The following is a 23,691-nucleotide window of genomic DNA, read 5'->3' on the forward strand; positions in this document are numbered from 1 at the left end:
ATATCAGGAACCAAAGACAACAAACCTTTAAAAGAATAAATAGTGAATCTGCTACAATAAAAATAAAGAGCATATTTTAAAGTAGCAAATAAATCAAAATGACTTGTGTTTCTTGAATGGATACAAAGAGTTTTCAGGGAATAACAAAATGTTCTGTAACAATGATTATAGAATCATTTATTAACATTGATTGACAATGATGCATTCTTTCATTTGAAATACATTAGTAAAGTATTTCCAACCTTTGCATTTTTTAAGCTGGGTAGAGTTCAATTTCCAGAATTCCTCTAGTCAGCATATGATTGGGATTCTGTGGGAATTGAAATTCACTCAGCTTAAATTCGTGGAGGTTGTGAAACACTGCATTAGAAGAATGAATGATGTCATAACATGCGCCTTCTACATGTATAGTATCTCCATTCAGAATGCATTCCCTTTTTGTTTTTTGTTTTTGCAGAAACTACCCACATTTTACTAGAGGCATTCATACATTTATCAATACTGATGAACACTTATTGAGAGATACATATTTAATTAGTTGGTTAATTTGTTGGGGTAAATCTAACAATGCACTGCTCAGATCACATACAGATTCTTAAATCATCTTGGCTTAAGACAAAATGTAAATATATAAGAATAAAGAATATAAAAAGATAAATTAGATGAAAGCTATGTCCTGGGATATAAGACAATGAGCAAAGTATGCAAAACCAACCCCACGTAATACCTAATAATACTACTATTCATATCTATTTAGATAATCTCATTTTGTACCTGGATAATATTTTAGCTTTAAAAAATCAGGATAGCACTTTTTATTCAAGCTTAATAGGGCTATTCTAGATCGTTTATTTATATAAAGGGTCACCTTGGCGAGATGGGTGGCTTGCCAAAGAGATAGAGGGAGGGAGAAAGAGAAAGGAGAGAGAGAGAGAGAGAGAGAGAGGAGAGAGAGAGAGAGAGAGAGAAACACATCTGAAGCTGTATACATTGCGACATAAATTTCAATTACATTTCTTCATGTTTTCTACATTCTGGCATCCTGAGAAAATGCTGCTCTTGCCTCTCCCACCAGAGGTGTTGCAATTTGAATACATTCCAAAATATGGTTCCTCTCAAAATATGTGACATTACCAAGATGATGTTCTCAACTTACAACTGTCATGTAACAAGAGTCCAGAATTATGACAATTTCGGAAAGGGCCTGTAAAGTACTTCTGGAAATCACAAAATATTGCACTCGCATTCCCATGGTCCATGATTGCAATCTGGATCCTTGGCAAAAGCACTCAGAGTAACCAAGACATGTTATGGTAACTTGTTATAACAAAGCTCAAACTACCAGTCACTACGAGCTACAGAAATTGAATAAACAAATAGATAAATAAATAGCAGTTATCTTATTTATGTCTATCTCATCTTTATTGTTTTTAATAATAATTCAAGGCAGTGAACATACCTAATACTCCTTCCTCCTCCTACTTTTCCTCTAAGATGGGATTAGAAGTCATGGTCTCCCAGTTTCTAGTCTGTTATCTTAACTACTAAACCAAACTGCCTCTCTGATTTCAAACTTGATAGGATGTATGAACAGAGCATTCACACATAGAAAATACAGGGGGGACATCCAGATGCTGTGTTCTAAGATGGAGCAATTCTTGTTGAGCTATCTGTGCTTGTTGACTTGGAGAGATATCTTTAGGGTGATTCACAAAATGATTATGAGAAATGACATATCACACTCAACAAAGTTTTTCACTGGAACATTGTAAAATATCATGTGCCACTACAGGTAAGCGTTCCCTTAGCCAACATGTGAAGTTACTCAATCATGCCCCCTAGTGTTTATGAACAAGTCCCGAAACTATGAATCTTGCAGCATCCTGGCAGTTGTTCGCCCTGATGAACAACCTCAGAAGGTCTGCAACATTCGCCTTGCACTATGCCAGCCAAACAGACCTGCAGAGGGGCACGTATGGCTGAGAGGAGACAGCTTGCTAGATCTTCGCACGGTAAGTGACCTGGCATGGCAGGTTGTATGTGCGTGGGGGAGCATGAGGTATTTCAGTGGGTCGGGAGGCCTTGGGTGGTCTTAAGCAGGTGGCCTGTTTCATTATTACCCCCCCACCCCCGCACATGGCCTTCTCCACCCTGAAATACCTCAAGTTGCACTTAAACGAACCGCACATCCGATTAGTGAATGTGTGGGGGGGGGAGGCGAAAGGAGGGAGAGATCCTGTTTCAATGTACGGATTCACTCTCATGATCCTCGGGTTACGAGTGGAATGGGCAGCTCCATTCCATTCATAACTCGAGGACTACCTGTAATGAAAAATTGCTGAGAACGTAGAATTGAAAACAAGTTAAAAGTTAAAACAAATGGCGCACACAGGAAAGACAACCACTCACCAGGACAAGATTCAGCAGCCATCTGCCTCTGAAAGACAAAAGTCACTCTTTGAAGGCAGCAAAGTCCACATACTTGGACTTCAACATGGTTTGAAAGAGGTCAAAGAGGCCAGCTATGCTAAAACCATGCAACCTCTCTCAATATGACAGCAGCACCCATCTCTCACCAACACCAGCCCTTTCAGCAGTACCAAGAAGGCTCCACACCCATTTGCACTCTTTCAGGTAACCCTGAGGATAGATAAACCCCCAATCTTCTACCACTCAGAGCTAACAATCGATGACTGGCAAAGAATATGCATCCTTCCATTCCCCCGTTCCCCAAAGCTGAAGCTTCTTAGATGAGAAGCAAACGTTTCAAGGAAAAAACCCAAGAAAGTCCAATTATCTTTAAAAAACACCTTTGAGACAACCGGTGCTTGAGAATATCCGTAGACACATAACGCTCTCATCCTCAAAAGGGCATGTGACATACATTTGATTTGGTAGAAATGAAGCGTAGGAAATTTCACCCTGTGACGGATAAAGCGAGCCAAAGCTACTATTTTCGCAGAAACTTAAGCAGCGCAAAACAATTTAAATATTGGGATGGGGGCAAAACAACGACCCAGACAATAGGATTACCGGGTACCCTGGGAATTATGAAGCCGGTGACAAATACAAATAATAAGAGCTTACACGGAAATGTTTAACTAAACTGAGCAACCTAAGCATTATGAAAGAGATAAAGACTACTACTAGCACCAACCTGAACCAATAGTCTACGAATCTTCCCGATAAGTTACATCCACCAATTCACGCAAGATCGGGATCAATGATACAATGATTCAGCCAATCAAATACTTAGTCTCCGCCCAACTGGGGGCACTTAATCTTTTCCCCGCCCAAAAATATTGGGAGGTTTCAGAAGCGTTCAACAAAGCGCCTCTCGCGGTCATTTTCAACCAATGCCTTTTCAGCCAAGTGGTGATTGGTCCCCGTTATTTTTTGCCGCTTGTCGGCGGCACTGAGCAGAACGGTGAGTGATAAAACTGTTTTTGGCGTTCTTGATGTTTTATGTCTGCTTGGCTTTCCGTGGCGGCCGGAAATTCTTCCGCTGAGAGAAGAGTCAGAGGGGGGGAATGGGGGAGGGAGAAGCGTAGTAGTGTCGGTGTCTGTGGACCTCAAGACTGCCCTGAGGACGTAGAAATGCGCATGCGTTACCTAGGCTGGCGATAGCGCAAGCTCCTGGCGAGATTTTCAGACGCAAGTGGTCACCGCGAAGCGATTTACGCACGCGCGCCATTGTTTTTCTGACATTCGATGGAGTTAAATCTTCCGAAGTATTAGAAGGGACGGTTCTTTTCTGCGGAGTCTTGTGGCTTTGAAGCCCCCTGCGCTTCCCTCCTTGGTTCTCTGAATGTAAGCAGCGCCCTGCACAAAACATGGCCCGTGTTTGCAGCGTGGTTGGGTTGCCCCGGGCGTGCGACTGGGGATCCCGAATAACTTCTGATGTGATTTCCATGTTTTCAACTCTTTGCATTTTCAAAATGGGATCAGGCTGTCCCGTTTCGGTATTTTTGGTGCACGTTCTCACACGACCACCATCATCCAGCAGCTGAGAAAGCCACAGTCAGTAAAATCCTACTTAATCAGGAGCCTTTGACAAGCTGTCTCAAACACACTTTCATAGAGGAAAAAGTCAAGATTTAAATCCAAGGACCGCGTTGTTCGTAGATAAATGGTCACGGGTTATAGTCGAGTAACCTGCCTTGGGAACTTGAAATATTGTCCCTCGATGCTCAAGTTATTTTTTGAATGTATTTAGGTTTCTATCCTCCCCCATCCGTAATTGTTTAGCACCTACCTCATCTGAGTTTTGTTGAACTTGCAAGCGTGTTCGTTATTTAGGACATGTTATGATATTAAATGGATTTCTTTACTAACCAGCGAAGCTGGTTGCTTTAAGTTTTTTTAACTTCATTTTTTTCTTGCTATTTTTATAGAGGAGTCCTAGAATCAAGCTGAAAATGCATGTCCTGTGGATGGTGCGTCAGGTTTCCCAGACAGGTAAGTAGTGTTGCAAGAGTTTCTTCAGAAAGTGCAATTTATATGCTGAACATGCTTTGTAGATTGCAGCAAGAAACTACATGCAGCATAATTGCATTTATCTCTTATTTTTGCTAAAAGCTATCTGGGAATTATAGTGATATTCTCTTGCGAGATGAATGGGAGAATGATTCTGACTGGCCCAAAGTCATTAAGTGAAGGCCATAGTCAAGTACATACTTGATCCTGGGTCCTCTAATCCAGCTACACAGGTTTTTACCTAGAACAGGGCTGTCAAACTCCTGGCCCATGGGCCGAATGTGTCATGCACTGGCCACGCCCACGCCCAGTTTAGCAAAGGGGGGGGAAGTCCCGATACGTCATGTGATACCGCTGTGATGTGAGTTTGACATCCCTGACCTAGAAACTCACAAAACCTTATTCATACTTATATAATTAATTACATTTTCTAGTCAATTAGATCTGTGAAAGAGAGACCACAGTGACCTGCATCTTTGATTATTATTTCCCCACCACTATGAAGCAAAGATAGTTGAATTCCATCACATAGGTGGGAATTTTCTAGTTATTTCAGGGTTGGTGAATTTCTTTCAATTATATTACATCTTGGGGATGGAGTTGTCCTATACGGTTTTTACTTTGAACAATGGAAACCATGTCACCATTTGGAGACAACATTATGAAAGTTATTAAAATACCTGGATCTGAGTCAGCGGTAGCAATATCATCCAATAAGATGAAATTATTTCCCTTGAATTTTTCCCCTCAAATATTGATTAATCAGGATCTAACAAGGTATAAGTATTATTCAGGTATGATTGCTGACTTTATATCATCCTTGTGGAATTAAATAGAAGTCTTGAAATATGTGATAATAGATTGTGGTTGGATTTTGAACAATTTCTTTGAAATTTGTATCTCTTGAAATAACAGATGACTCCTTTACTGATATTTAAGTTAAGTGCAGTTACATAAGAGTGCAAAGAGAAAGTGTTGTGTAATTGTGTATGCATATATTGTGGAAGTCATTGATTGATGAAGTGGGAATTTAGTTCGTATTGTTTTCCAGCATCAACCTTAGAATATTTTCTCTGCCAGGTGCTTTTGCTAATTTTATGACATTTGCTTTATGAATGTAGAGCTTATAGCAGAAGTTTCACAAAACTTAATTTTGTACTTTAATTTTAAAATGCATTTCTGAATTCAGATATTATAGCTGTATTTACAAGAAGATTATAAAAGAGACATAATAAGGATGTAGTATAAGTATGACATTCCAGACTATGACTGGATTGTGCTAAACTATAATACAGTTTCTTTTATTTGATGTAACTTGTGACCACAGCTATTGCAAGTTGTAAACCATTCTTTATAACCTATTTCAATGTGTAAAACTGATCAGTTGTGGCTTGTTCTGTAAATCACAGATTTAATTGGTGTTTAGTATGGTATTAGTCATTTGTCATTTATCCCAGTGCCTTATAAGTTACCTGTAAACACAAGCACGAAATATTATTCTCTTCAACAAGTCTAGTGGTCTAATTATATTATGCTTGTTTGCAGATAATCCTGGTCATAATACAGGTAGTCCTCGACTTACGATCACAACTGAGTTCAAAATTGCTGTTGCTGTTGTGACTTTGAAATGTCACTCAACAAATATTTGTGTAAGTTGAGGACGACCTGTATTAGCTGCGATTTGGATGACAAGCAGGATGAAGAGCTCTTTAGTTTCTCCTGGAAATAGAGGGAACATTCTCCCTCTGACAGCCCAATTAATTCTTTGCTTGGTCTAGCCAGTTTATTCAACAGCATTTCTTCTGCTATTTGTTGTTCTTGTTGCTTATAGCTGCCAGACAACTGCTTATCTATATGGGTGTTCTAGAAAGAGTTTGTTCAAAATTTTAAAAAAAACAATATCAAAGGAGACCTGGGTTGGAAACTTGCTGCTTTGGGGTTTCTGGGATGAGTATTTCTATTTTTGCTTCAAAATAACATTGCTGTTACTCTTCAGGGATTCCAATGTGCCTGAATATTACCCGACTTCTCAGCAGCACAACCTCCAGAGCTTCTTATAGTAAGTGTATCATCTGATCCACAACACTTTAAGTAGGGGTCATTATAGGAAAATAGCAATTACTTACACAGGATGAGTGAAAACATTTGAAAGTCATATTTTACATAGGATATAAATGTTACTACATTCCTCTTGGGGAACATAGAATTTATATTTTTCCTTTTTAAAAAAAATAAAAATAAAATAACTTAAGGAACAATTTAAAAGAAATTATGATATACAAAGACTAAGTAACAAATGAGATAAGATATATATTAGAGGTGAGAATTCACCTACAAGTAATATCAATAGACTACAGTGTTGAAAAAACTTTGACGATCTGATAGGAAAAATCCGTTATGAATATCTACATAGAATTAGTAATCTACCTTCATACTGTTTCTTTTTTTTTTCTTCCCTCTTTTCTTTTCCCTTTCCTTTACTTACTTACCTTAGGTAGATATGTAGATAGGCAAGGTGAGATGAACTATGTATATTAAGGTGACCAGATTTTCAGATTGGTAAAGAGGGACACCATTGACTGGGGGGGGGGGGGGGGGGGGCTTGATTAAAAATTTTATATTTTGTCAAACATGACCCCAGGACACTGAAACCATCATAAATACGAATCTGTTGCCAAACATCAAAATTTTGATCACGTGACCATGAGGATGCTGCAACGGTCGCTAAGTGTGAAAATGGTCACTAAGTGTGAAAAATGGTCATCAGTCACTTTTTTCAATGCCATTGTAACTTTGGTCACTAAATGAACTGTTTGAGACTTGCATTATAATGCCTTATGCCAGCTTACATTTTCAAGAGAGAGAAGCTAAACTCCTTGTTAGAATTGAAATAGAAATGAATAGAGTAGAGTAAAAGAATAGAATAGTTTATTAGCCAAGTGTGATTGGACACACAAGGAATTTGTCTTTGGTGAATATGCTCTCAGTGTACATAAAGAAAAATAAAATAGTAAGATAGTGGGATCCTTGCTGCACCAAGCCTTCACTAATCCTCTCACTTTCATCAAAAACAGTAAAAATCACTCATGCTTTTTTATTTCTATTTATTATTTGCTATGGCCACATATGAATATATATGCACATTCCAAACAGATTTTCTTACTAAACAGCCACCATTCTCATCCATAGGCCACTAAATGCCTCACCAACCTTTTCTGTATTCTTTCATTTCCTTCCATCCATTTTTTATTTAATACAGAGTAGATTAGGCTGTCAGCCTTAGTCATTCTTCTAATATGACAACAATTCTTACCAACAAGGATGGTATTGGCACATTTTAGCTAATGCAACCTAAACATAACCAAAGCCTATTTCACTTCAAGTATGCTAACTTTATTCTATGCCTTCCCACGCATTACATGGCTTGAACGTTCGCGGATCGCCACCAAATTGCACAGGTGGTTGTTCTACCAGATGGACATCCTTACTTTTTCTCGAAAATGGGAGAGAGGCTGCCTTTCCTAGTCTAGCCCCGTAACAACAACCCTACGAGGTAGGCTGGGTTTTAAAAAAAAGCGAGTGTCGGGGAATTCTGCAACTGCATCACCTCTTCGCTGCTCTCGCTTCCCAGGAGCTCCCTTTCCTCTCACCAAGCAGCCCGTTCTCGGAACAAAACGGAGAGGCTCAGAGGCGGATACGCCTGGCAGTCGATGGGGACGGTGCTGAGAGGGGCGTGCGCTGGGAAAGGGAGCTTGCACGGTCCGCCTCTGAGCCTCTCCACGCAGTCACCCCCTTCCCCGTCACGCCCCCCACCCCAAAAACAAACCACCAGCGCTCCTCCCGCTCCCCCACTCCCCAGGCCTGCAGCACCTTTTCTTCCCGTTCGGCTCCGAGCCACCGTCACGGACCTCTTTTAGCTCCGCTCTAGGCACCGGCCACCGCGCCGCCGTCCTCCCCTCCATCATTCCCCCTCCTCCCAGAGCACCACCGAAACATGCCAACCTCAATACGGATGCAAAGGCGTCACATCGCCGCTACCCATGTTCACGAGGCGCCGGGCATTGCAGGGCGCAGAGGAAGCCAGCAGACAGACGGGAGACTTGGGGAGGGGGGAAGGAAGAGATCCCGTCCAGGGTGAAAAGAGGGAAAAGCGGAGAGCCTACCCTGGATGGGATCTCTTCCTCCCTCTCCCCCCCCGGTCTTCCGTCTGTCTGCTGGATTCCTCTGCGCCCTGCGATGCCTGTCTGGGTTGGCTTCCTTGGACACTCAGCTGCCACCTCCACCCCCACCTTCCCTCCGACCAACTGTCAGTTTATTCTTTCTGCACGTGAAAGCGCTTTAGTTAGTGTGGTGCTGGGAGGAATCTCTTCTCCTCCCTGCACGGACCCCACGGTGCCTGCATCAGAGCTCGGGCGGGATTCAGGTGAAGGAAAGGACTTTTCTTTTGCCGGCATCAGAGCTCGGGCGAGCAAAAGCAAGTATTTTAATCAGTGGGCTATGCGCAGGAACGAATATATCCCCTCCTCCCTGCACGCATCCACTGAATAAAGTGCTTCCTCTGGCCCGCCTGATCTCTGCTGCGGGCGAAAGGGAGCTGGGAGGACAGGAGATTCCTCCCTCCACGTGAAAGCGCTTTAGTCAGTGGAGTTCGTGCTGGGAGGAATCTCTCTTCTCCTCCCTGCACGGACCCCAATTCCACTTATGGCCTCAGGTCTATTTACCAGTTAGAGGGTCTGGAATTGATCGTTGCCAGTTGGGGGGCGCAGAGGAACCCAGCAGAGAGACGGGAGACCGGGGGAGGGGGGAAGGAAGAGATCCCATCCAGGGTAAAAAGAGGGAAAAGCGGAGAGCCTACCCTGGACGGGATCTCTTCCTCCCCCACCCCCCGGTCTCCCGTCTGTCTGCTGAGTTCCTCTGTGCCCTGCGATGCCTGGCGCCTCGTGAACATGGGTGGTGGCGATGTGACGCCTTTGCAGGTGCCTCAGTTGATCGTGGGCGGATCTCAATTGATGAGGAACTCAATAATGCTGGCACATAAAGCTTTTTTCCCCCCTCGGAAACTGAAGCTCGTTTAAAGAAAAAGGGAAGGGCGGGCAGCTTCACGTGAGTGAGTAACTCCGGCGGTGGGAATCGGGAGGCTTCGGGTGGGCAGCGGCGCTTCCCTTGCAAACGGGGATCAGCGCACTCCCCGCCTCCCCCTCCCCCGGGAGGAGCTCTGCAGCGGGACAGACGAATGGAGGGGGAGATCACCCCTTCCTTCTCCGAGCCCCCAAACCCCGTCTTCCCTGGCCTGCACCCCTGCGCCCAGGCTCCTTTGGGTTTGGGGCTAATCTGAATGGGTGGAGCAGGGGATCCCCAGGGCGGAGGCCTCCCGGTGCAACGGTCTTCCGCAGCTCCGGAGCTAACCTTCGCCTTCCCGCCCAGGATTGCAAGGCTGGAGGCCTCGGCAGCAGCCACCCCCACCCCCAGCCGGCCAACCCTCGCCCGTACCATGAGTTTACCGGCCAGGTATCCATTGAGCTGGAGGGCAGGCACCGTGGCTTCCTCGCGGCTAGTCTCGCTGCTTTCCCCGGGCTCGGCTCCATTTCCTCCCCGCCCATTTTCGCTCCCTCGACTGAGGCCTTCGCCCCGCCCAAACCTACCTGCCAGCGGACCCTTGCTACGAACCTCCGCAAGGAGAACCGATACACGTGGCCACCTCTTTTCCCTTCCGCGACCACTTCCTGCCTTCTCACATGCTGGTCAAGCGCTTCCCGCCCGTCCTTCGCTTTGGGGATCCTTCGCTTGCTCTCTTCGGCGCGCTTTGCATTTTAGCCCTCACTTCTCATCTCTGCCTCCCCGGCTCAGCTGCGCCCTCTTCCCCCCCCGCCAACGATCATCCCAGAGGCTCCAAGCAGAGACTGAAGGAAGACCGCATTTCAGTTAGCGCACCTCGGAGTCACCGATGCCGGCTTCCCTGCTGCGACTGGCGGGAACGGCAATGAAAGCTCGGGCTTCACTCCTCCGTCTGGGGCTGCGGCTAACAGGGACGGCCAAGCGCTTTCCTCAAAAACCCCGCCTTCCACACACCCCGGCTTCCAAAATCCGGGGAGTTGCGGGGAGGGACGATCTTCTTCCCCTCTCTCAGGTTGCCCGGTTCCCCCCCCCAGTTCCCTCATGAGTAGCTCGCAAGGGAAGGCCTTCCCTTCCCTTGCTAAAGGCTGCCGCCGCCCACCCGAAGCGGCGAAGCCTCCCGATTCCCACCGGCACCGGAGTTACTCACCAGGGCAGTGCAGCAAAAACAAACAGCGAAGGCGAAATAAAATAGAGACTCGTGAGAGTCACGACTCGCGCGGCGTGCTTAAGCGGACTCCAGCCAATCAGTGAGCTGGCTGGGATGGAAAATTTTAAGCACCCTCGTGCGTGCTTAAAGTTTTCCATCCTAGCCAGCTCACTGATTGGCTGGAGTCCAGGCCAATTAAATCAGTGAGCGGCAGGCTGGGCTGGCTTAAATTTGTAGGTAGCATAGAACAGAATGATGAGCCAGCCCAGCAGCTGATGGGCGGAGCTGCGAGCGCCAAAAAAAGCGTGCCTTTTAAAAAAGCGGGCGGGACGCGGGAAAATGTTTCAAAAAGCGGGGGTGTCCCGCCAAAAGCGGGACGTCTGGTCACCTTAATGTATATATATGTATGAACCTTTGCCATTTGCGTTGTAAACATGTAATGAGTTCTATTTCCTTTTTTTATTTTGTAAACCTTGCCTTTTTACAACCTTTCATAAATTTTTTTTAAAAAAAGGGAACATAGAATTTAATTTGGACAGTCTTTCTCAGTGAGATCTAGTGCCCAGAAAATCATACTGTGCTAGTGCAACTTGTGAAGTCATCATTCCTAACATAATTCATGGATTCTGCTGGGAATAGTTATTATTATTATTATTTTTATTATTATTAGTTTTGTATGCCGCCCACTCTTGGAATAGGACAGGAAGGAAGCAGTTATCAGTGTGGACAATGTTGCTTTGCAAGTTTTACTTTTCCTAAGAATATTGAGACCTAGCCTCCTATTTGTGCAGTTTCCATAGTAAATATTTTATTATGTGGTCATCTTTATAGAATGATTTATTTTATGTATGTAATCTATAAATTTCATTCAAGATTTTTTTCTTATTGTTTAAGAAAAATACAAATTTTAAGTTAAAGATAAGGGAGAAAGTTAATATAAAATGGGAAAAAAAACAAAGTCAGAATAAAAGGAAAGGAAAATAAGAAACATTAAAAAGAGGCTTTTGGATGTCTTAATAGCAATTATATGTACATTTATATTTTACCTTCTCTGAGGTAACATCAAAAGCTTTTTTCTATAATTACCCTTTCTAATAATCAAATCCATAAGTCATCACTTCATTTTATTTCCTTTTTTAGCAAAAACTTTATAAAGGGTTTCCAGTTGCTAGTAAATATAGTAGTTGATCTTTTTCTAAACAAACAAGTTAATTTTATCATTGTACTAGATCTATTATCTTTATCAGCCACACCTCAGCGGTGTTCATATGTAAAAATAATATTTTTTATAATTGCCCATTAATCCCAACAAAAATAGTTATGGTTTCAATTGAACTTTTATCTTTAAAATTCTTTGTATCAATATATGTATTGAACCCCATATTTACTGTTTTGTTTTCACAAGTCCACCAAGCATGAAAAAAATGGCTCTTTGTGTACGTCCACATTTCTAACATAAATTCGAAGTATCTTTATGCATTCTGGATAATTTTTCTGGAGTCATATGCCAACAGTGTACTGCTGTACGGGCCTAATCAGGCTCCCTTCATAGGCCTACTATGTGAGGGAGGCCTAGGCCTTAAAGGACCACTATGTGAGGGAGCACACTCAATCAAAGGCCTCTGTATTGGCCTAATCAAGCTCCCTTGCTTCATAGGCCTACTGTGTGAGGGAAGCCTAGGTCTGAGTTGGGCCGAAGGATGATCCTGGGAACACAGGCCAAAGCTGTTTCCTGAGAGATAGGGCCACTGCAGTGAGGTGGGGGTAGGCGATCTGCTTAGGCCATGTCACGCTCAATCAAAGGCCTCTGTAGTGGCCTAATCAGGCTCCCTTCATAGACTTATTGCTGTAATGGCCTAATCAGGCTCCCTTCCCACTCTCATGACATCAGGAACAATTGCCGCTCTAGAATGCCGCACTTGCTCTCTTTAAAGGCCCAGGTTTTCCAGAGTTATGCTGGAACACACACACCACAGACACCCCCATCCCACCCCCACCAGGGGTGTCTTAGCCCCACAGTGTTTGTCTCTGGAGGGTAAGTCATCTGTGCACAAAGTTTGGTTGAAAGTGTTCAAGGCGTTCCAGAGTTATGCTGGAACAAACAAACATACATACGTCCTTTATAATAATATATATATATGAAGAAGATAGATTCACTTGTTTGTCTTCCATTTCAAATTTCAGCAAGAGTTGAAGAATTTGGCAATATAGTCATTTATGCATTTCAATTTCATATTTTGTCTTCTGTTGGTCAGTCCCAAATGTCCTGTTGTCTACATTCAATCTTTCTCTTAATTGTGCACATAAAAACAATTGAAAGCTAAATCCACCTGCAGCCAGCTGCTCGCTTGGTTTCATCTTATTATCTCCATGTTCTTGTTTTAACAATCTCGCTAGGTTAACCATGTCTCTTTATTGTTTCTTTCTATAAAATGCTTCTGTGGTGTCCGAATGGCAACAATTCCTTCCTCTTCGTTTTGTTGCAGAGTATGTGAATGCAAAGGAGGAACAGACAGACTGGAAATCGGTCACTGACAAAGCTGCACAGACTCTCTTGTGGACAGAACTTATTCGAGGTGAGAAGTAATGAGAAAAGTGATGGCTGTTATTTCTGAGCGCTAGCTCATGTGACATAAAATGGTGTACCCACAGGAAGTTAACTATTCCCCTTATTTTGCTTTCTATTGTCCTTTGCAGCCTAAGTTGGATATTTAATTTACTGTCTTTTCCTAGGCCTTACTTGCTGGCCTGAGAATGCTGAGAATTCAACTGAGGTTGAGAAAAGGGTTCTAATCTGTAGATTGTTTTTTTTTAATTGGAATTGGCATTTGAAGACAGACTCCTAATAGATAGAAAACATCTGTACACTATAGAACTGTATGAGGAGGAGACATTGCAATTTTAGTCTAACCCTCTCTTTCATGTAGGAATCCAGATTAAAGCAACCATGACAATCCCTGTCTAGCTTCCCTTTGCAACTAAGAGGGAGGTCTCCATTTCTGAGGGCAGCTGGCTCCACTTTGAACCTCTCTTACTGTTAAGATTTTTCCTATCATTCAGCTGGAATTTCCTTTCCTATAATTTAGCTTATTTGGTCAATTGTATTTCTGAACAGAGAGAACAGATCTTCACCCTGCTTACTTTGAAGCTAGAAACCTACTCAAATCCTAAAATGTTCCTAGTGACATTTTTATATATATTTGATTCCTGACTTATTTAAATCTTGAGGATGAGATACATATTGCATTTCAGAGCAACCTGGTGTTCTTCGATAAATTGGATTCCAATTCACATTCATCTGATGTGTTAAATGACTGAGAGTATGAAATTGCAGTCCCAGCCTTCTAAGAGCACCAGTTTTGCCTTTCCGTGGCTTATTTAAATCAAGGATATGATTTTGTTCCATTTGAACATTAGGTTTAGCTACAACCATGAGTTATGTATTTCGAGAGCCTGCCACTATCAACTATCCTTTTGAGAAAGGCCCATTGAGTCCCCGATTCCGTGGAGAGCATGCCCTGCAGATACCCATCTGGAGAGGAGCGATGCATTGCTTGCAAGTTGTGAAGCTGTATGCCCTGCTCAGTGAGGCCTCTTTTTTTCAGCTTTTTCCTTCTTTTCCCATATGTGCTGCTTTAATCAGCTCTTTTTCTACAGGGCAGAAGGCTTTGAATCAAGCTTGATTGTACCCCATTCCAGGTTTTTAACTTCCCGATCTAGCATCCAGAGAAATCTAGCGTCTCTGAGGCGCCTCTCATTTGCAGGAGGAGGAGGAGGGCGGCATATACAAAAGCCTCTGAGTACTGGGAAAGAAAGCCACGCTTGGAACCTGCTGAAAACTGAAACTGCCGCCCAAAACACACCTTTCTTTCCTAGTTACTCAGAGGCTTTTGTATATGCCACCCTCCTCCTCCTCCTGCAAATGAGAGGTGCCTCAGAGATGTTAGATTTCTCTGGATGCTAGATCGGGAAGTTAAAAATGGATTGCTGTGCTGCCACCCCAAAATGCTGTTACAGTGATCTCTGCAGAGCCCACTTCACCTGCACCTTCACGGGCAGTTCCTAGGCGGCTAGATCGCAGTAACAGTGTTTTGGGGTGGCAGCGAAGCGATCTCAGGAGCTTGACTGTATCCCATTCCAGGTTTGTGGAGAGGAAATTGTTCCTCTCTCTTTTCTTCCTCCACCCCACCTCCAATCTGCCCGGATCTGTCATGCAGCAAAGAGATGTGGTAGCTGGGACCCTGGCACCTGCTTTTGCACCAAGACTAAGGAAGCGGAGTTGCGAAGAGGGCTGTGAACAAGCCCGGTTTTTTCAAGGAGCAGCCTTGCCGGGTTGTATTCCTTGGGCTTCCCTTTTGCCACTCAGGCACCACCACGAGGAACTGTTAGTCCAAGTGGAAGGATCCCCTCCTCGCCCAATGGGCTGTTCCTGGTTGAGCGCAGCAGTGGCCGCTCAGCAGTCCCCATGTGTCTTTCTCTCCTTACTGAAGAGAAGAAGCGAGCCGACTGCCGCTCCTTGGGCCAAGCAGCTTTGCGTGTTGCCGGTCAGAGGGAAGGGGGGAAAAAATAAAGCGCACAGATATATGTTTAGTCCTGCCTGCCATGGGAAGGGGTAGAGAAAAGCGGATTTGAGATCGATAAAAGCCTTACCCTTAAGGATGATCGAGCCCCCACACATCAGGTTTGCCCTTCCCGGTCCCAGAGCACTTTGCAGGCCTCCCAAACTCTGCATGCCTCAGTTTTCAGAGGGTTTGGGAGGCCTGCAGAGTACTCCAGGGAGGGCAAAAACGTTAAAAAAAATTTTTAAATTCAAAATCTTGATGCGTCTTATACTCCGGTGCACCTTATACTCCGAAAATACAGTATATCATCATCTGATTGCTTCACTCATGCATACAGTTATAGAGTTAATGCTAAATTTTCTTCTAGTGCTAAAGGAATGGAATTATTTAGGAATGGATGTTCCCTCCAATGCTAAAATTCTGTTGGCTATAGTGAAAGCATTTTGTGTTCAAGAATCCCTTCTGTGGTATTTACAAAACTCTATCCCACTCTAGTTTTCTTAAGTGTTGCATGTCTTTGACTGAAATATTTCATTCTAAATGAATTTATTATAACATGGATAAATTTCAGCTTAGGTTTTCTAGACTTCAAAACTGGAGTTAAAGTAGGATTTGATCATTTCCGTGGGTTGCCTTTGCAACTCACCTTCAGGAAATCCAGTGTTGTTACTGAAAAAAGAGTAGTCATTTTTGTGGGGAATTTTTAAGCTAGGAGCGGGAGTAGGAGGCCTCTGGGAGGCAACACTCCCTTGCCTGAAATCCCACTGTTAGGATTTTACCATTGTGCAGCTAAACTTTGAATAATCTCAGGGTGCTCTCCTGATTCTGAGAATCCTTTTTCTCCGCAGGCAATCACTATTGAGGCCGAAACTCGAGCTGATGGTAGCCGCAGGACCACTCGCTACGATATTGACATGACCAAAGTATCTACTGTGGATTTTGCCAGGAAGCCTGTCCTGTTGATGCCATTGTGGAGGTGAATGAGGGAGTGGGTGGGGGATTTTGTTAACAAAGGTGTCAGTCTGGATTTGCTTTTACTACATCTCTTTGCTCTGTCTCCCCAGGGCCCCAATTTTGAATTCTCCACTGAGACACACGAAGAGCTCCTATACAACAAAGAGAAGCTGCTCAACAACGGAGACAAGTGGGAAGCTGAGATTGCTGCTAATATTGAAGCTGATTATTTATATCGATGATAGAACATTTCCCTCAACCTTCACATATTTTAGCATGCTCATCCAAAGTTAAACCTATAATAAAAGGCATGCACACACTCTTTGTTTCCCTGTGTTTTGAAGAACAGTAGAATTTTCAGGCAACCTTTCTGTTGATAATGTAGCATACATCATCCTATTTGCAAGTGGAAAGGTTGGGTGGGATTGAAAAGCAAGACTAACTTCTTTTAATGTTGACCTCTGATCCTTGACCTCATGGAATAAATTTAAGATTTTGTGTGTGGAAAAAAATGGTGGTGAAGGAGAGAGAGAGAGACAGAGATGGTGACAACATATTCCATTGCTTCGTATCCTCTCTGCTCAATAAACTTTTGGAAAGGAATGTGACAGAACTGATATCACTTCTTTTAAGAAGTCAGTTTGAATAATTAGCAAACCCACCATTATGATATTTTTGACGCAGTATTTGGAAACCTCCATCAAGTGGGAAACATGCTAGCTCATGTGGAGAGTAGGCAAAATATTTCTGTGTTCAACATGCTATTAACATGAAGATTCACAAAGGTAGCTCTCGCCATATGATTATTAATTTTCTGATAGATGCCATTATGAGAAGTCTATGCCAAACAGCCTTAAATAGAATGGAAGGGGCTGCTTTAACACAAAGAAAAATCACAGTGTAAATTATTGGTGCTTAGCCAATATTTTTGAAGAGAGACTCTGTTGGGCATGGCTATATGCTTGCTCCAACCTGTAAAGCTGTAAAGGAGTGGGGCAACATTCATGTACATCAGCTCTGTAGCACTGTGTCCCTTAACACTGTTGTGTTGGCTGTGCCTACAAAAGGCTCAATGCTCAAAACATTAATATTCAGTTATAAACAATTTAATTATTTCATTGCTAAGTGACGGGGTTATGGCATGATGTCATGTGGATCATGCCAACCTAGGATTGTAGTTCCAACAATCCCAGTTGCTGTTCTGGCGCAAATCCTGTAACAATTATTAGGACCTGTCACAAGTGCCTCTTGTTCAATGCTGCTATAAATTCAAATGGTCACTGAAGGAGTGGATATGAAACAAGGACTACCTGTAATATTGGTTCAAAGAAATACACATTGCAGTGTATTTTAATTTTCAATCTTTTAAAAGTAAAGTTTTTATCAATAAGACCATAATAATACATTCACAGTCCTGTTGGATTTGAATCATTTGTATTTCTGCAGAAATAGCATTATCACCTGAATTAGAAATCAGTTAAATCCTGATCCCCATTTAATTTAATTTAATTTTCTGAACATTTATTGTTTTCCATAGTATAATAGCATTATTCACTGGAAAGAAATTGGACAGTTGCAGAGAGTTACTAAGATGTGTATATAGCAAAGATTTAAAAGGATATGATTGGAGAAGAGTAAATTGTCCCATTTAATTTTCTATGTGCTAGCAAAGAGAAGTGTTTTTCCTAGCTATTGTCATCATATAACATCCCTTACTAAAATATTTTAATGCAAATGAATCAGTATAATCAATTCTTCTGAAATAGGATCAGTAAAGGACGTCAAAAGATGTTTAATGCCTGGAAAAAATGTTAACTTGTATGATGATGAATCAGCTTTCACAAGCAAATGGATATTGTATATCTTTCCTATGGTTGTACTTGTTTAAATGTAATATTGACTGGCTTGGATTTGTACTTTATTACCACTTTGTTTTTAAACTAGAAAATTATTGGACAAGTCTATTCACATAAAGGCTTGAAGATATGGGGTAAATGAATCAACAACGAAACAATTTATAAAGTTCATTTTTATTCTAGTGCAAACATGTAGAGACTTTTATTAAGATATTATAATCTTTTTTTCTGGTTTCTGAAGGGAATCTAGGAAGTAACTAATAAAAACAATGTGCAAAATTGTTTTAGGTATTATGGCACTGCTTTCCATGTTAAGTACTTCAGCATACAGTGCATGTGTGAAACTTGATATAATGCTATATTTGGTAGGTCTGAAAGTATTGTTGAATTGTTTTTGTATGTGAAATAGCTTGGAAATATCAATGCTTGCCCTCAATTTTTTGACTGCAAATAGTTCCCGATTTCTCAAAAATAAGGAAGCTAGTATTCATCTTGAAATAGGAGGAATCTAATTATTTTTTCTCCTGTCTGGACACCTTTAAAGTAGAAACATTTAATGACATAATGAGAAGAGGTGGAAAGATGCATGCAAACACAGATTTTTTACTGACTTATAGCCATGATTTCAGTGATAAAGTTTCCTTTCCTTACGGATTTACTATCTTAAAACAACTACAATTGATAAGTTCATATATCACACAAAGGGCTGCTGCAAGTTTGAAAGAGATAAAAGTGCAGAAAAATCTGGTTAGAATTAGCCACATGGCATGGCTAAAATGCTGTGTAGAGACCAGTATGATGCTGGCAAGCATTAAGACAGCCACACGTTTTCTGCAGCTATCATAATGGCATTGTTGCTTCTCTATAAAGATGTTCTGGTACCCATCATCAAAAAGTCACTTTTATTATCAGGGCCTGTGAAATAAATAACAATCTCAGCATGTTAATAATGCCTTCCCACTTTGGGATGTTACTGAGCCTCCATATATACAGTCAGTGAGTGAACAAAGGAAAAGTCAAGCATTTTCAATGGAGGGGAGGAGGCTTCCTGCATCTCTGGCTGGGCAGAGGATTAAGGTGCAGAAGAAAGCAAAAGCTTGAGATTTCCTTTGGATCTTCTGCCTCATCCGCTGAGAAGCAGGATTCGGTCTGTTCTCCAACGTTGCACCCTATTCCTACAACTCGCTGGGCGGGTCTTCGAGCTGTCTGTTGAGAGCTTTGGCAGAGCAATTGGCAGCCCGTATGCTGTTCTGACACCAACGCGAAGCGGACACGCATTTGGGTCTTTGCTTCCCGGCTTGCTCTGTCATCAACCGTTGTGTTTCTGGCCCGATTTCCGGGCTCTATTCTGAAGATCTATCGTTTGTGTTTGGAGAGTTTAGCCTTTCCGTCTTTTCCTTTAATTATTGCAACATGCAGTTAACTTTTAAGCGCCTCAGGCGCACAGCTCCAGGGTTGCAGCGGCCACCTGCTTGCCGGGGGACGGGGGACGGGGTTGGATTAGTAGCTGTTGTGGGGCGTGGGGCGAATGGAGAGGTACTTAATGGTAGCGGCTTCTGCCAGAAGCGATCTTTCGGCTTCGGTGTGTCTTTTGGAGAATTAGATCAGAGGAGATCTGCCACTGTGTCTCCCATTTTCCAGTGTCTCTGAGAGGTGGGGAAGTTAGGACTCTATTTGAGAACTGGACTTTCTCCACCACCCTCGAGCCTTTTCTGGAGTGTAGAAAAATGCATTTTTGATGCTGGTGTGTGTTCGTGTGTCATCTCTGGAAAGTTGAGACGGGGGGGGGGGGAGAGAGAGAGAGAGACAGAGACAGAGACCCCATCCACCCCTTTCCCACTTCATTGTAATTAAAGCCTGTGTCATCTCTGGAAAGTTGAGAGGGGAGAGAGAGAGAGCCATCCACCCCTTTCCCACTTCCTTGTAGTTAAAGCATCTTTGCCACCTTCACCAATCTGTGATGTTCTCCAGAAATATTGGACTTTAGCTATCAGATGTTGACCCAGCATAAATCCGCAGGTTAGGGATTATGGGAATGGAAATGCAAGACACCTGAGGAATAATACAGACTTGCCTCTATTCTCTATTTCAAGAGTTTATTGGTTGACCCAGGAAAGTAATTATAACAGGGTACTTCTAGATCAGCCTAATCCAGATGCAGCTGTTTAGGCCAAACAGAAATTTCCCCCCACTTTTGTAACTGATTCCTATCCATAAGAGAAGCAATATTATTTGTTAATTTATACTAACATAAAGCTATATTAGCATTCCATTTTTAGATGTGATGATGATTTTCTCAGGATGAAGAATGTATGAAAAAGAATTTCTCAGAGTTTATGAAAAAAATGCTGTTCTTTCTCTGGCTCCTAAAGATGCTTTCTCTTCCACTTTTGCCTAATAAAAAATTAGGTTTTTTTTTTAAGGGACTTATATTTTTTTTGAGGGACCAACAACATACTTCTGCAGGATGCAGTTACATGTTTGATTGTATGGAACATCTATTTGTCTTTTTTTGCATGGATATTGCTAAACTTTAAGGCAAAGTCTTCACTAAATCCTGATGATGCCCATGTAATTTTTGGGAAGCAATACAGAAAAAGGGTTTTCATTCCATTCTTTCAGGTGTTCTGAAATTCTCATTTATCAGATTTAGGCATTGAAAATAATGTTTTCTTGCCTATGTGAGAATTGGAAGGAAAAAGATTTTCTGCATTAAAGTGATGAGTAGATTTCTTTAGGATGTACTGTATTTACTCTTCATTAGCTTGATTTGGCCAACAACAGAAAACCAAAGTAGCCAAACAGGCTGAAATCCTGCAGCCTTTTTATTTTGTCTCTGTCTTTATGATGCATTAAGTCATTAAGTAGCATCCTCTCTATGTAAGTAGATGAACCCTCAATCATTGTGGGTTGTTTTTGAAAACACAAAGTAGGTTGTGCAGAGTGTTTGAAGGGGTTTGTTGCAAAACACACAAATGGGGGAAAAAACAGCTTAGCAACAGCCAGCCAATGAATTATTCTAAAGTCAGGTAATTCTCGCAATAGGCTCATCCTTGTGGTAGATTTGCACCCTTAACATGATACTTTGAAAGAATGATAGTATCTGGTCTTCTTGTGTGTATTTTTTGCTGGAGAAAATAGCTGGGGATGGCCAATAGTAATCTAGAACATTAGATGTTCTGCAGAAGGATTATGCTGCAGTCACGCTTGACTGATTTAATTCATTAATTCATTGCCCTAATTAAAACACTTGCTTCCAAACAAAACATTTAGGTTTTGAGTGTGATTCATGTGGCTGTTATCTCTTTGTCCCCATAGAAAGCCATCTTCTTTCTGCTCAGGCCACTGTCTCATTGTAGAGGGGAAAACACTGATCCCTGTGGATGAAATTGAGAGAAATATATTTTTTCTTCATTGATTATTGTGCCTCATTTCTCTTTTTCTCTCCCCAGCCTCCTCCCTAAAATGGAAAACATCCCTTCACCCCCATCCCATGCCTTAGATCGCTGCAAGTGCTGAATATTGATGCAGTCTTCATGCCAGCCAGTATTCCCAGCCCTTTGGTTGGGTATTCATGATCAAATATCTATCTTAAAGATGAGCTTTCCCTAATTAATGGGATCAATATTTTGGTTTTGAGTGAAATACATTTTAATGGTTTGGTCAGGTTTAAATTCAGAAAGGTTTAAAATAGATTTAAAAAAAAACACCTTATGATTGAATTTGAATTTGAATTTAAAACAATTATGTACAAGTGATGGTCATATTACTGCTATTGTGTGTAAGCAACAGTTGACATTTGAAATGGAAGAACAAATGAAAGAATGTATAATATAAAATAGAAGGGGAAATAATATAAGGTGAGCGGTATCGATTGATAATTGCTATTAGAAAGAACAGGAAGCTCCTGTTCATATTGTATTGTGTAAATGTGGTGTATGTCTAAGTTTTGTGTGTGTATTTTACATGTTTGTAAATAAAAAAAGAAAGAATGTATAATAAAATGAACTAAAAACCTGTATGCAAATGGATCAATGGAAACATATGTGGTTAAAGGTTGAAAAATGTTTTATTCTAGTCTTAAAGCGTTTTTTTTTTTAATAAAATGATGTATCATTGGTCCTTGTCACCAGATAAATTTTCTGAAATGTATTAATGTATCTTGAATTTATGCTGGAAATGTGATCAACATGAAGAGACATTTTAACCCTGCTTCATTATGATCATTAAGTATATTGGTCGCTAAATGAATCACTGGCTGTGCTTATGATCTTACTGCAGCTTTCTATTGCTTGCTTTCCTTGGCTTTTCACACCTTGCAAAGATCATAACTGTAAAGATTGGCTATGAAATCAATTTTTATCACTATTGTAACTGCAAAATGAACTAAGTGAGACATCTGAACAAGGAGTACTTATAAAGCATAGCAAAGCTAAGATTATAAAGACCACCACCACCACAATTTCACTTAATGACCAAATTGTTGGTCCCAATTGTTGTGGCTAAACAAAGACCACCTGTTAGTTCCTGAATTGCTGCTGTGTGTAAAGTGAATAAAGCCAATATGTGCCTATTTACTTACTCGTGAGGCCAGTTCTTCCATTCCAAAGTTGTTTCCTTCCTGTGTCCCTTCCTCCATGGTTATGGTCTGGCATAATTCTTGTTTTGTTTGCCAGAATAATGATTCATGGGCTAGAAGATTTCATGATATAGAAATTTTCCCATATCTGATGTATCTTGACATTTCCAATTGACATTTTACCAAATTGAGGAAAGCCTGGTTTTCCTTTAAAATTTCAATTTCTTCAGCATTTATTTTCCTTCAGGGCCCTCTGCTTCTATTTTGCAGCTATTAAGCCATATATCTCACCCGGTTGGGCTATTGTGAGGATATGAGGAGGAAGAGGAAAAAATAAAGACCATTATTCAGTTGGAGGAAAGGCATACTATAAACAGAATGATATAAATTAATATGGTACCTTAATTAGGGATCAGGTATCCGGAAAGGAAGATTTTACACTGTAGTACCCTTCCATTTGGGAACCAGATATGTAGCAGAAAGGTTCATGGCTACAGGGAAGTGGATACTTCTGAAGGAACATGACTCAAGACAGGATGTTGTTTATGGGTATTAAATTCCTAGACTCATTCCATACCACAAACATCCTATATGGTATCTTACTTTTCACCAAAAAAGTAAGGTGCGAGAAATAAGTGAAATTTCATGCATCTGGGTTTTGGGATGTTCTGCTTCCTCACCCCTCAACCCCACCCATTGTATCCTATCCACACCATGGAATGATGGAGAAAAAATGGACCAAGTCCACTGAAGTTCAAGTGAGAAACATTTTTTTAACCATTTCCCTCAAACCCATTTCTAAATTTGAATGGTTCCCCCCACTCCCTCCAGAGCATACCAAAGAACAATATAGCATTGGTTTGCTTTCTGGAAAATCTGTGCTATAAAATTTGTTATTCTTTGTAGATGTTTTGTCAGAGAGCCCATGCAGCTGGCAACATTACATTACAATTGAGCCTAGACATCCCTTCAGGCCAAGTTACAAATTTGTAATTTAATCTG

General features: G+C 41.7%; 1 protein-coding gene across 1 annotated transcript; it reads left to right on the plus strand.

The window, feature by feature from the left end:
- The first annotated feature begins 3,522 nt into the window (after window positions 1-3,522).
- NDUFS8 (NADH:ubiquinone oxidoreductase core subunit S8) lies at window positions 3,523-18,293 on the plus strand. The gene is given in 11 exon segments (XM_032222607.1): window positions 3,523-3,810; window positions 4,395-4,458; window positions 6,473-6,535; window positions 13,225-13,314; window positions 14,156-14,258; window positions 14,260-14,298; window positions 14,300-14,323; window position 15,487; window positions 16,149-16,221; window positions 16,224-16,276; window positions 16,365-18,293. Coding segments are annotated over 10 exon segments (618 nt in total). The 5' UTR covers window positions 3,523-3,810; window positions 4,395-4,418; the 3' UTR covers window positions 16,497-18,293.
- The last annotated feature ends 5,398 nt before the right edge of the window (window positions 18,294-23,691 follow it).

This window comes from Thamnophis elegans, chromosome 1 (genome assembly GCF_009769535.1).
Source record: "Thamnophis elegans isolate rThaEle1 chromosome 1, rThaEle1.pri, whole genome shotgun sequence".
NCBI classification, from domain to species: domain Eukaryota; kingdom Metazoa; phylum Chordata; class Lepidosauria; order Squamata; family Colubridae; genus Thamnophis; species Thamnophis elegans.